Source organism: Brachyhypopomus gauderio, chromosome 11, assembly GCF_052324685.1.
Source record: "Brachyhypopomus gauderio isolate BG-103 chromosome 11, BGAUD_0.2, whole genome shotgun sequence".
In the NCBI taxonomy this organism is placed as follows: Eukaryota; Metazoa; Chordata; class Actinopteri; order Gymnotiformes; family Hypopomidae; genus Brachyhypopomus; species Brachyhypopomus gauderio.
The window spans coordinates 23,539,892-23,554,470 of NC_135221.1; the positions used below are offsets into that span (position 1 = coordinate 23,539,892).

Below are 14,579 nucleotides of genomic sequence, written 5' to 3' on the forward strand. Positions count from 1 at the left end.
CCCTAGAGATGGTTGTACATGAAAATCCCAATAGATCAGCTGTTTCTGAAGTACTCAGTCCAGCCCGTCTGGCACCAACAACCATGTCTCGTTCAAAGTCACTTAAATCACCTTTCTTCCCCATTCTGATGCTCGGTTTGAACTGCAGCAGATCGTCTTGGCCATGTCTACATGACTAAATGCATTGAGTTGCTGCCATGTGATTGGCTGATTCGACATTTGCATTAATGAGCAGTTGGACAGGTGTACCCAATAAAGTGGGCAGTGAGTGTACTGTATATATATTTACATTTCCAATTCAATTCTGATTAATCTTTCAGTAAATGTTTTCGACATCATGCTATACATTAACATATGGAAGCAATTGTCAGATATGTTAATCAGATAAGTCAAAACTGTATTCAAAGATTATATACAGTACGTTTAAATCACAATAGCCTGAGGTCAGAAATAGGCAGACCACAACATAATATGCAAATTTATAATTGCTAATCAGAATCTACCCGTGTTTTGTTTAGTTTGTTTATTCTGCGTTACATTAGATGACATATGAGCAATTATGTAAAAAAGTTAAATTAACTTCTTTTGTACAATGGTTAATTTCTAGGAACTACAAAGGATTTGTGAAAAATACTTCCATCCTTATAAGATTATACTTGGCAAGGATTATTCATCTTAAATCAAGATTTGTAGCGATAGTATGGGATTATTTATCCTCAGACTCCCTCTCCTTGTGCTTAGAGTTCACTTAGCAGAAAATGTTAAATGATTCTGACCTTTGCGGTGAACTTAACCTTTGAAATGCTGTTGAGAGTTCCTTGCATAAGTAGATTGAGCCTCTCTGCTATTGCCACAGTTTGGGAAATATGAATGTTTTAGCATCTCGTTATGACCAATACCAGCTGTGTCTTTAAAACCCAGCCAAAGGGAGTCCTGACAGTAATTAGTCCAGAGATACAAAATGATTTAAAGAATTGTGATTTATACAGTGCAAAATCTAGCTGCTGACAGACCCTTTGTCAAAAGCTGCAAGAGCACTTACCAAATACATTTAGCATGATCATTCTAAGCATCATCAGGAAGACTTGATAGAACATTTAAGCATTATCTACTGTAAACTACACTGCGCTAGTATAGTTACATCTTCTATATTTAAGAGGCTGGCTAAATTATATTAGGCCAAGACTGACATTAAAGGGATAATTAGAGGATGCATGGTGAAAAATATGTAAAAGCCATTCGGTACAGGTTTACATTATCACATGTGTCCCACAGATCTTTATTTTTTTAGGCATCATTATTTTTGGCATTTTTGGTGTAGAAATATATGATCATGTTCCTTTCCACAATGGAAATGATTTATCAGCAGACAACTGACTTTCACATTGTAACTTAATGCTAGATTAGGCATAATATGTACCCAGGAAGCCACTGTACCACTTTCATGCATGGATCATTTGAATAAAGCTGCAGATATACTGCTGAGTAAAGAAACAATTACATTTATAATGAATTTTCATATTTGAAATTGAAATTTCAGATTTGAGATTTTTCTGAAAAGTCTTGATATAATGATAAATGGTTGATATATAATGGCAGTCAGACTGTTTTATGCAGCCTCACTCAGTCATCCTGTTTCTCCCTCGACTGTTACTTTGTAGGATCTTGCCTCAGGTCCGATACAGAGTGCTTTGTAATTGCAGTTTTTTCCCCTGTAAGGGCAAAAGGGCCATACACATACATAGACATATAAACATACACAAAGACCTATATTTAAACACTGAATCAAAGAAGTGCAGTAATTGTTCTTCATAGTTCCTTAAATGTCTGATGGATGTGGGTTGGAGTTTAACTCTACAGGAAGGCATATTTCTAGGACGGTTGGCTGTTCCTGGGCTACAGACAAAAGAGAATCTGAGGAAAAAGGAAAACAGGAGAAACACAATATCAGGGAGAATCCAAGAAAACCGACCCGGACTAGCAATAAGAATACGAAGACTTGTGGGTGCATTAGTCAACATTCTCCTTTTTCTTACTAATTAAAATAAACTGAAAAATGTAGAATGTAATGAAAAAAATTATCTTAGTAATGGCATAAAGACATGCGTTAAGTGCCTGAGAAAAACCTGTGTTGGTCCTCCTGTCAGTCATTCTATCAGACGCTCCCCAACACCCGTTACTTCACCCCCATCTTCATCTGTTTGGCTAAGAAAACATGGCAGAGTCCTCAAAGTTCCCTGCATCGCTAGGTGCCTGTAGCACACTGTTCTGCCAATAAAAAATAAAAAAATCATGACAAGAAATGTGCTAAAACACTAGTGCTTTTTCAAAATGGAAAGAATTTTTACATGCATAGAAGATGAAATTGAACACAGAATTAGTGATATTCCTCCTGGACAAGTAAGTTATGTAAAAATTATGTATTCTTTACACTGATTGACTTTATATAACAAATCATGCAGACAAATCTTCATCACTTAAGGAGTTAAGTACATGAATGTGTTGCGTGACTATTTAGTGAAATATATGTAACGCTGGTCATCTGGATCAAACTCTGCAGCAGCTAACAAAGTTAGGTAGTGACTGATTAACTCAAGGGAGCTCATTACAAAGAAATATCAGACAGCAAAACACTGTTCTCAGAACAACAAAACATCATGAGCTGAATTTTAAGTGTTTATTGGTTTAGAATCAAGTTTAGATAACAATAATTAAAAAATTAAAGGTTGTTCTAGGTTCTATTTCACCAGAGTTAGATTCTTGAATCTTGACTATGCACCATTAAAAATCTAAAATGCATAAAAGCATGTACTGTGTAATGGAGCTGGAGAGAGGAACAAGTGAGAATGAAAGACTCGAGAAGAAACGGAATAAAGACTGCCACCATCCTCAAAGACCCCACCCACCCCCAACATGGACTGTTTACACTACTACCCTCAGGCCGGAGGTACAAGAGTGTTAAATGTAAGATTAAAGAGCTCTTTTTTCCCTAATGCCATCACACTTTTTTTTTTTTAGGAACTTCATTGTTATATATATTTCCCTGTACTTGACTGAATTTCTTGACAGTTCAACTGTACATTGCATAAGAAGCAAACATGATGTAAACAGCTTGCCACAATATTAACAGACAGCAATGAAATGTGAATGTTCTAGAACAGACAGAAGGATGGGACACTAATGTTCTGTCTGTCTGATTCAGTCTATGTATAGTGCAAGATTAGCTCTATCTGCAAATGATATTTGCATTCATTGGCATGTGCAGTGTAGTTGGTTTTGGCACATAGAGTTCATGCGAAGAACACAATCTTCTTCAAGCTCACAGGAGATCTGTTTAAGGAGATGGTAGGAGAGGTGCATAGCAGGTGCTTTGTCCTTCTCTCTGATATAATGGCGGCAGAAATGTCACCTTTACCTCCAGCATTCTACACAAGGGGCTATTCAAATCACCCCACCCAATCCAACTGTAAAGTAACGTTTCTCACCTGACATCTTTATTTGCAGGCAGTGAATTATTCATGAGCTTCTTCATCCACATCAAGGCCCATTTGTGTCCGTGCGGGAGAAGCCCCTACCATGGACTCTTCTCACTAATTGGACAGTGATCCCTTATGGATGAGATGACACACAGATCACCATTCTGAAAGGAGGGGAGAACCAAAATGTCAGTACATGATGAAAATATAAATAGCTGTCTTGGGTTATTTGAACAGTGCCCACTATGGTGTTTTCTATGCACAGTATGTGATTTTGTAATATACTACAATCAAAACACCAGTATTAGAGATATTGAGCTTAACAGTTATCAGGTGAACCGAAAAGCTAAAATAAGAAGCATGAAAGATTGTATGCAGAGCTTCTGTCCAGATATTCTGTTCTGTGAGAGTGGGGTTATGCTCTTCTATGGTTAACTGTAACTTATGCATTCAAAGTCCACAGAATTATGCAGATTTAAAATCACTTTGTTTTCCCTATTAGTTTTGGCAATTTGCTCTGTAACATCCCAGATATTGCCTTCAGCATCCTCCGCACAAATAGCTTCGACTTTACATAATGCTGACACGCCAGCCTCTTTGATTGACAGTGTAAGATTTGCAAAGTTTGTTTATTACTGCCAGCAGATTATTTGCTGTGACCATTAAGTCTGAAGAAATCTTGCTTTGTTTGGGCTAATCATGTAGGCTTTTGAAAATCAAATTGCAGGTGTGGATAATATAATTTTCAATTTGCTAGCAAGGCATTAAGCAGCATGCAATGGACTAACAAAACAGCAGGAGCTGTTTTAAATCATATGTCTGTTTCTGGGGGAAAAAACAAGACTTTGGAGGAATTGTATTCTCTGTTGAACTGCATGATGTTCAGAGTTCTGCCTTTATTCTGCAAACTGTTAAATGTTCAATGATGATGTCACCTTGATAGCTTTAAGTTTGATGGTCCTTACATTATATTAGTCCTTATTTTACCACTAGAAGAAAAGTGCTATTTTTTGAGGAAGGATGGAATGTATGATATCTATAATGTCTCTATAAGAGACAAAATACAAAGGCCAGATGATCGTAAGTTAATTGGAGATTAATAAATGTTAGAATTTTCACTAGATGGTGTGATATCTTGCTACATGCTTAAAAATGCCACCCAGCCTCACCTTGCTCACTAACCAACAGAGAACACTTCAGTACACAGAAATGAAATGAGTAGTGAACACCCTCCTCACTCAAGCTCAAGAGGCTTTGTGAATGTAGCCTGTAAATGTCACAATTAAGTGTTGCACCAGCATCAGTGACATGTTTAGTTACCTGACATAGATTCCTTTGGACCATATGGGACACCATAAAACCCATTCATTAGTATGAAATGGGGCTTGTGTAACAGACCCCACCACACTGTCTGTTCCTGTGGGTTAGTGACCTCACGACGCCCGCCACTGTCAAACCCAGTAAAGTCAGTGATGACTGAAAAGGAGACCTGCCTAAATGACACTCCGCCTCACCTTTCTCGTAATCCATGGCAACTGCTATGTTTTTTAACCTCAATTAACCACAGCGCCTCAAAACACTGGGAAGAGGTTGGATGCAGCGTACATCAGAACGGCCCGCCGCACGGCTCTCGTGTGGACGGCCGAGCCGCCCTCGCCATATCCATGGTGATCAGGCAGACGTGTAATGGCAGCGATCTGCACCCCTGGCTGTTCTCTCTCACACTCTAAAGCTACGCAGCATAATTGGTTGTAATAAGGTGTGTGGAACAGAGGGGTGAGATGGCAGCCGCCACTACTCTACAGAGACACTCCCATTAGTGGGGTGAATGTGCCACAAACACACGCCTGTGATGAATCAAATTGATTTAATTATGGGACGTGAGGGCCTAACTGTTGTGATGGAGAATTTCACCTTTAGCAAAAAAAAGGGGAAAAAAGACACAACAATATTAATAAAGTTGTGAGTTCTGGGTGCATGGTGACAGATGTCTGTACATAATTACCCCATGCAAAGGATGAAATTAATTCAAATAATGATGCTGTAATGTTGGATATAAGAGATTTGTAGGTTGCGTTTCCTGGCTGTGGGCTAAGGTTGGATGCATCTCAGCTGTAGCAGCACCGTGAATATGGAAGTGAGCGCTGCCTCCCTCGCAATGAGCCCTAAGCTCCATGTTACCATCTTGATAAATCCATTTGCTTGGCTTTTTTATCATTAGCAGTGTGCTGGAATTAATCTCCTCCAACAGGGCTTTTGGTAATCCGTGTGATTTACTGGCATGAGGATGTGGCTGAGCTGACCACCAGTAACCCTCCTGATGAGACACTGGTCTGCTGTGATAACTTGATTACCCACAGCCCCCCCCAGGAAGAAGTGTGTCAGCCGGTGTGGCTGATAACACGACCGACTCTGTCACACTTCTGCCAAAGAGCATTTGCGTTGAGGAACCAGACTGTATGGGACGGATTGGGCGGAGCCTCTCGGTGAGGCATGATGATGTGACCCAAGCAGTTATCCCTCCAACTCTGTCATGGCCACTCTCATGTAGGGGCACGTTTTATACTCTGATCTCTCACCAAAAGCTGCGTGCCATGATAACAGCAATGACACGTTTTTCCCGCAAATAAAGCCATACTTAGATGACAAGGTGATAAAGTTCACCAACAGTTTTGGCTTTGAAAATGCTCATTTAACCCTTATCTTATGTTAGACGGGGTAAACAGTTCTTGGTGTCTCGGGTCAACACGGACCCGAATTAAATTGGCCTGAAAATTCTTGTTTCTCACCTCATAGCTAACTTAGTATGTGTGTAAATCCATGTAACCACAGTTTTCAATGTCAGGGTTTCATTTTTTTGGCTCCATGTGTGCCGATCTTTGCCCAGGCCGGGGGGGTGCGGGGCAGGGGGGGGGGGGGGGGGTTGCGTGTGTCAAACCCTAGCCTATCATTCATCCACTACTTTTTACACAGACTTATCAAGTGCAAATTTGAAAATTAAACTATAGATTGAACCCTGTAAAACCATAACAATGCCCAGAACAATGCCCAGAACAATGCCCAGAACAATTACCAGAACAATGCCCAGAACAATGCCCAGAACAATTACCATAACAATTACCATAACAATTACCATAACAATGCCCAGAACAATGACAAGAACAATGACCATAAAATTACCATAACAATGCCCAGAACAATTACCATAACAATGCCCAGAACAATGCCAAGAACAATGACCAGAACAATGCCCATAACAATGCCCAGAACAATGCCCAGAACAATGCCCAGAACAATGCCCAGAACAATTGTTTGTGTGTGTAAGCTATAAACATCGAAAAACAAAATTTTGTATGTATGCACGTGTGTGTGTACGTATATATCAATATTCTGCAGAAAAGTTTGTGTTCCAGATGGAGAGGGCTAGGGTAGGGTGTGTCTGTGTGTGTGTGGTAGATGTATGTGTGTGGGTATATGTATGTGGTGTGGTGGGTGTGGGTGTATGGGAGTGTGGATTGGTGTGTGTGTGGTAGGTGTATGTGTGTGGGTATATGTATGTGGTGGGTGTGGGTGTATGTGTGTGGGAGTGTGGATTGGTGTGTGGGTGGGTGGCTGGTTGGGTGTGTGTGGGGGTTTGTGTGTGTGTGTATACGTATGTATCAATATTCTGTGGGAAAGTTTGTATTCCAGATGGAGAGGGCTTGGGTAGTGTGTGTGTGTGGTAGGTGTATGTGTGTGGGTATATGTGTGTGGTGTGGTGGGTGTAGGTGGGTGGGTGTGTGTATGTGTGTGGGAGTGTGGAATGTTGTGTGTGGGTGGGTTGGTATTTGGGTGTGTGTGGGGGTGTGTGTGGGAGTGTGGATGGGTGTGTGTGGGTGGGTTGGTATTTGGGTGTGTGTGGGTGGGAGTGTGGATGGGTGTGTGTGTGTGGGTATATGTGTGTGGTGTGGTGGGTGTAGGTGGGTGGGTGTGTGTATGTGTGTGGGAGTGTGGAATGTTGTGGGTAGGTGGGTGGATGGGTGTGTGTGGGTGGGTTGGTACTTGGGTGTGTGTGGTTGGGAGTGTGGATGGGTGTGTGTGTGTGGGAGTGTGCATGGGTGTGTGTGTGTGGGAGTGTGGATGGGTGTGTGTGGGTGGGTTGGTATTTGGGTGTGTGTGGGTGGGAGTGTGGATGGGTGTGTGTTTGTGTGGGTGGGTGTTTGGGTGTGTGCGGTGAGTCACACCTTTTATGTGATGGGAGCAACAGCAAGTATTCTATGCCGGGTCAGTGGTGACCCGTAACACCATGAAGGGTACTTTTGAATTTGAGACATTTTAAAATTTTCTAAAATTATAAAAATGCCTTTATTGTGTTAAAATAGCTGTTTCTGAAGATCTCATGAAATCCTATTCCAATACAAAAAAGCAAACAGTACTTTTTACACACCTGAACTTTGAAAACGGGTCAAAATTGACCCCAACACGATATAAGGGTTAAATGGTACAACTTGGTGACTTTGAATGTCATTTTGTGACACGACCTGCCCTATCACAGTAGGAACTCTGCGCTGACAACCCTGGTTAGGGTGCTCTTGCCTCCAAGTATCTGTTCCATTCTCTGATTTCAGAGGGAGTGTGATGTCTTCAGCTTGGCTCCTTGCAGGTCCACCCATGTGCGGGGGAGTGACAGACCCTGCAGAATTCCTCCAAATGTCACCTCTCTGCTGCTGACACTGACGTTCCCCAGCTGAAGGGCCTCTCACTGATAACACATTTGTCCCCACTATTACATCTTGCAGTGTCAGAGCTACAATGTAGCACTTGCAGAATGTGCCCATCCAGTTGGGAAGTGCAGCACTGGCGATGGATGATGCTGACATGTCTGGGTCATAAGTGACATGAGCCAAGACTGAGGACCTGCACATTTGTAATATAATTATGCAAAACATAGATTTCTGACTTGCAAAGCAAGATCAACATTTTTGGTGTTATTTATAAATAGTTAAATACTAAATAATAAATACAAGTGCCACAAAATTTGTCAGTGTTTGGCCTCCAACTATTGTGAACATGTTTTGAACATGTGTGTGTGTGTGTGTGTGTGTGTGTGTGTGTGTGTGTGTGTGTGTGTGTGTGTGTGTGTGTGTGTGTGTGTGTGTTAAAGGCAACATTATGCAGTCAGTATTGTAAGTAAAAATGGAAGTAGTCTTAATGTTTGAGTCTAGACATTCTTGGATGTGTCAGAGTTGCATTTGCATCATTTTAGTGCTCACAGTCTGCATTCCGCATGATAACTGGCTGAAACTGCTCTAACACAACAGAAAGTGAACTCTACCAGAGGAAATTAGCATAACACTATTTGCATATACTACCTAGTTTTACTTTTAATTAATTGATAATAACATTTTCATTTTGAGGAGTGTAATTCCTTTATCTTCATATTGATGTTTACATATTAAGAAACTAGGTAAAACTATACAAGTAAGGCATTTATTTTTTGGTCAGGCTAGTCTTTTTTTCCATATTCCAGCACATAATCCTTGATATTTGAATGTGTTCTTTCTTACATGCAGGTATATTATTCAGACAACCCTGTTTAACCCTGTTTTAACCCTTTAACCCTTTGACTTGTTAATCATACTGAATCTATGTCTTGCCCTTTCCGTCTGATGAACAGCTTTGAAAACATGCTCTATGATTTGAACTCTTTAATGGAATTTGTTAGAACATGAGTCACTTCGGTTCCATCAAATAATGTGCACACAGATCTTATGTTAAGTTCAGTTTTCATAGCTGAACTAGAGTCATTTTCCTGGGTAAACTAGAGGAAGGTCAATATACTGCAGTGATCTCTGAACCCTCAAAGACAATTCCCACTACAAGATATCAAACCACAGAGCAGACTCATAGTAAATATTTTGTTTCATATATAATGATGACATACAAGCAGTACTGTTCATCCTGGATTAGATTTCCTGTATTTGAATGGTCATTAACATATATCTCAAAGAAATCATGATTCTTAATTGACAGTGCCACTCTGAGGTTTCATGATTATAGGTCAGGGTAGTTAGGAATCGTACATCTGCCTTAGTATCTCGCGAGCACTGTGAGCACATTTGTCATTGATCTTTGAACTATTGCCGAGAAGAACTTGCAATGAAGTTTCTGTGTCAGCTGCAGCTGCACGAGCCCATTACAGTATCAATAGCGGAAGTCTTCCCCATTTACAACGCAATTAAAAACTCAATTTTGGGAGAGCTTTGCAGAGTCTGATAAACGGAGCTATAATCCTTGAATTGTTCTACCATTTGCCTCGCATACATAGCGGATAGCTGACTAAAAATGTCTTTTTAAAGGAGTTTTTAATTTGACTTTATTAAACCGACAAGCAGGAGTTAAACACAACTAATTTCAATTTCGAACTCCAGACCGTTTTGCAGCAACCGCTTTTAGTACCTTGGACAGCGTCTTTCTCGCTCTTGAAATACTACATAAATGAATGTCGCTGGTTATTTATTTTTCAGATGGTAAATAAAAATAGATAGCTTTAGTACAGAAAACCTCTCAAGTTAGGACAATATGCCAATATTGCCTGGACGGGCGTTCTACACCAAATATGTTCAGCTTTGTATGTGACTGTTTTAATATTTAAATATCCGGTGGCTGTTACCATTATTACTTGCACGCTAGCCCACTGACATGTTGTTTGTCCAATAGCCTATGGTTCTAGGGCTAAACGATTCTGAACAAAGCGATCGATGGTAGTCAATAAAAGGGGCTTCGTATTACTGCAGCTTCTCCCCCATCCAACGCTACATATAACCGTCAGCTTGCTGAGGAACACATCCCACACTCAGACCGTAGAAAACACAGGGGTGTCGCACACTAAATCCTGGGTTTAAATTAACGTGATTACGTGCGCTCACAGAGTAATACTAAACGAACTGCTTCGCAATACCTAGACGTGCAGGGGCTGTAGTTATAAAACGGTCATTGGTTATTTAGCCATAATCATTGTCCGCGTGAGAATAGCGGGCTTCTATTGATGTAAGTATTGACAGGCGCAGTAGGTACTTGTGCCTTGCGGTGAGAGTCGGATGCACAGAGACGCTTTTCTTCTTCTTTCAGCGTTAGTTCAAGTTTGATCAATATCGCCCTGCTGGTCCAATTGGAGGAGCCGTATTCGCAATCTGATCTGCTACTCCACCACCATCACTGGGATAAGTCTCTACCTTTTTCTCAGTTGCAGAAAATTTGTTCTGCAGCTCGTCTAGCACCTCAATGAACCTAATTGGTCCAGTGTAAGTGCAGCGCATTGATCTGGGAGGATTCCGAGCCCACCACTGCGTGTATGGTTCTACCCGAACAGTTCGTTTTTAGGGGCTGATTTTAAAGGTTGGCGGAAATGGCACATAGCGCGTTTCTTTTTTTATTGTGGGTTTTTGGTAGGGCTTTCGCTGGCTTTCCCAACCAGATAAACATAGGTAAGTCTTCTCTTCTTGTTATATTGTCGGTTTTGTCTCTAGTCGTCCGGTTTAATTTTTTTCAGCCTCAAACGATTTCTCAGAACAGATGAACAGATGAACAGATGCCGGACCGCTGCTTTAATCGGCTGATAGTCTGGGTGTGCAACGAACTTGCAAATCCTAGCATGTCTCCCTAGAGAAGCTTACGTTTAATATTATATATATATATATATATATATATATATATATATATATATATATATATATATATATATATATATATATATATATATATATATATACTAGCCTGACCAAAAAATGTATATACACACACATACATATACACATATACACACACATACTCCTGTGATATTACGTGTAACGGTTTAATTAATGTCGTCCGTTTCTGTTTGTTTATGAGAAAGAAACGAAAAAGGAAAAAGGTAATGAGAGGAGGGGGAGAACTTGCCACGCAAGTTCCTATAAAAGGAATAAGTCCATACTGTATGTGTTTGACTCATAGAATAGAAATAAAAAGGCTATACATTTTTCCGATGTCATTTTACACTTAGCATGTAGTGATGCAAAGTGCCCCTGTGTTAAATATAGTATATTAGCAGGTAGATTTGGTGACCACATTTCACGTGCAATGGAAAGCTGCCGTTTCTTCACTCGTCAAGTAACATCTGTAACGATGTTCTGTTCCGTTCTTAAAGGTGGGCTCTTCATGCGGTCGACGGTGCAAGAACACAGTGCTTTCAGATTCGCTGTTCAACTGTACAACACCAATCAAAATATGACCGAAAAACCCTTCCATCTGAATTACAACGTAGATAACCTCGAATCGTCCAACAGCTTCTCTGTTACTCATGCGTGTAAGTACTCGGCAGCTCTACAGACACTGCGCCTTCATGTGTTACAGCGTTAAGCTACGCAGGATAAACTGCCTTTGTATGGAGAGGAAAATTGTCCCGGCAACGAAAAAAGTCCTCTTGAACGTTATTGTCAGTGTGTGCGTTCACAAAGCGTTCAGTTCACTTTCTACTTCAGCGATTGCAATCTTTTCAATTACTCATTTCAGACATTTCATTTCACTTCCCTCCCTAAACACATAGAACGTGCATATGAGCCGTAGAGTATTTTGCAGGGATGACTCCTCAGAGTTCCCTCAGTATGTAATCCCATAAGACTCGTAAAAGCTATTTGTAATGTTCACATGAGTAATACACAGACTAGTCACATTTTTGCATTCAGTACTTTTGCCTCATAATATTTCTGAGTGATGTTTTGACATAATGCTTCCTTATTCTAAGCCACCCCCCCCCCTGAATTATTCATTATTTTCTCCTTCCTTTGCTTACATTTACCATTATCATTAAATGTATGATAATTGAGATAAGCCAATATTCCCTGTTTCACTCTACACATGCAGGCTGGAGAGAACCTCTTACAATGTGATTGGTTCAAATATGTCAAAACTAGTTTTTATTCCCTTTGATGTGATGGCAACAACGTGCCTTTGTAGCCCCTGTGCTTGTCCATTCTGATTTGCAAATGAAAGCATTTTGCTAAAAGGGGGTGAATAGTCAACTGTGGGTACACTATTGGTATTTCTGACTCAAAATCTCTTTGAATTGAAAACAAGTTCCCTTGGCAACACGGAACTACTGAAGCTCCTTCGGGTGTTTATGATAGTTGCAGAAAGATTGTATGTCTGATTATGCAAGCAAGGTTTTTGTAGAAGAGGTATAATTAACTACATTTTTGTGACATAGTTTAGAAATGTTCTTAGTCATTTACAATATAGATAGATAGATAGATAGATAGATAGATAGATAGATAGATAGATAGATAGATAGATAGATAGATAGATAGATATACAGATATTCTCTTTTATTCTCTTTAGCAAATAGTTATCTGGGATATTTATCTTTTAAAAGAGAACCCCATGGCCTTTTCTAAATTCAAAGTCATTCCAAAGATCTTCACTTCTGGTACCTAAAAGTGTGTGTGGAAATCGCTCTGTAACGTGTGCTTATTAACAAACAGACCTCATTTTGTCTCCTTGCTCTGACAGTCAATGGAAAAAATCCATACCTTCTCAGTCCACATCAACCACTGAGCATGCAGGTTTGGGCTTAGGGGCGGAGCAGAGGTGAAAGAGCCAAGAAGCTCCACGTCACAGTGGTCAGCAGTCACCACGCACAGTCGTGTTCACTCGGATTAAAGTGCAAACAATAAGCGAATGAATAAATAAATAATTGACAATGGCCTGCATTGTTACACAGGCCCCACATTATCTATGGGAAAGGAGGTTAGACTTTTACAATTTAACAGTTTAATCAAACTAGGGGCAGACGGCGTGATCCATGCAGTCCTGTGGGAGAGCTTGCCCCATTTTTGCTCTCAGTGTTTTGTCATTTTGCAGCTTAATCAAGAGCATGTTTTAGAATTGCCTTAAACCTGTGAAGCATTTTGGAGGCTCTTTGATGTTAGCAAAATATACTGTTTTTTTTTCAAATGTGCACTTCTCACAGCAGTAGTATTGGAAGATGTCAACAGCATTCATGATTCTCCTTTGATATGCATATCCACAGATGTGCCACTGTCAAGACTCCTGCATCTCTCACATATTATTTAACTAAATCACATTCGTATGATGTTTAAGCGATTTCTTGAAATACATCTTTTGCATTCAGACAGTTTACAGTACTGGCCAAGCTGTTGGAGAATATTTATAATGTTAGTGGTTACAAGAAAAATATTCATAATTTGCAGTGACTATAATGGAGGTCTTAAATGGAGGTATATGATCATTATAAACACAAAATATTTGTCTCTGAAGAACAAATGTCTTAGAGAAGTAAGTCTACATTTTGTAGGGTTGAGAAATATGACACTACATATTGTAACAGTAGCAGTCCTGTACTGTTATTGAGTTTGAAAGTGAGTTCGATTGTTGTGCACACGATTAACTTCAGTTTGTTTGGTTCCTAGGAACATGTTTAGAATCTAGCAACTTCTCTTTCTTTCACAATTAGAGGCTTTTCAATGTTACAGTCAGAGGGAATTCGAAGCAATTGACTTGTTGAGGAGCATAACCATTGCTACAGAGATTTGTATCTAATGTCCTTATGGGTTGTATATACTGTGTATATACTGTATATAATGTGGTGTCTGTTTCAGCTTTGTCAGTAATTTGCTAGTTAGCCTTAGTAATCAACTATTTCTATTTCTAGAAATCAACTATTGAGATATATGACATATATAAATATGAATATGCAGTTGTATATACAGTATTATTCAGCATGCATGCACAGTCACGGTCAGTAAGGATCTAAAAGACTCAGTATTCCTCTTACACCTTACAGAGTCTTTTAATTTACTTCATTTCCTTCATTGCTCATCAGCACTGAATGACACTTTCTACTGGAGATCTGATCATTGCAATGGAGGATTTGTAAGTGGATAGTGAGCATGTAAACAGAGACACAGTGAGAACAGAGACACAGTGAGAACAGAAACACAGTGAGAATAGAAACACAGTGAGAACAGAAACACAGTGAGAACAGAAACACAGTGAGAATAGAAACACAGTGAGAACAGAGACACAGTGAGAACAGAAACACAGTGAGAACAGAAACACAGTGAGAAC

At 39.9% G+C, this 14,579-nt stretch overlaps 1 protein-coding gene and 1 long non-coding RNA gene across 8 annotated transcripts in view; one reads left to right on the plus strand and one right to left on the minus strand.

The window, feature by feature from the left end:
* Window positions 1–730: 730 nt before the first annotated feature.
* On the minus strand, window positions 731–10,660 carry LOC143527524 (uncharacterized). Its single transcript, XR_013134153.1, has 4 exons — window positions 10,533–10,660; window positions 3,486–3,640; window positions 2,127–2,268; window positions 731–1,914 (listed from the first exon to the last, which is right to left on the minus strand). It is a non-coding gene; the product is annotated as an uncharacterized LOC143527524 (long non-coding RNA).
* Window positions 10,661–10,706: 46 nt separating this feature from the next.
* The window catches only part of gria3b (glutamate receptor, ionotropic, AMPA 3b), a 102,960-nt gene continuing 99,087 nt past the window's right edge, over window positions 10,707–14,579 (plus strand). For 6 of the 7 annotated variants that reach the window (XR_013134152.1, XM_077022791.1, XM_077022793.1 and 3 more), the window contains exons 1-2: window positions 10,707–10,942; window positions 11,641–11,799. Coding sequence is in view for 6 of the 7 variants with exons in the window: in XM_077022791.1 (XP_076878906.1) it covers window positions 10,864–10,942; window positions 11,641–11,799 (238 nt within the window). In the remaining variant the exon portion in view is untranslated. The remainder of the gene's footprint in view (window positions 10,943–11,640; window positions 11,800–14,579) is intronic. The other variant, XM_077022796.1, reaches the window with a different exon arrangement.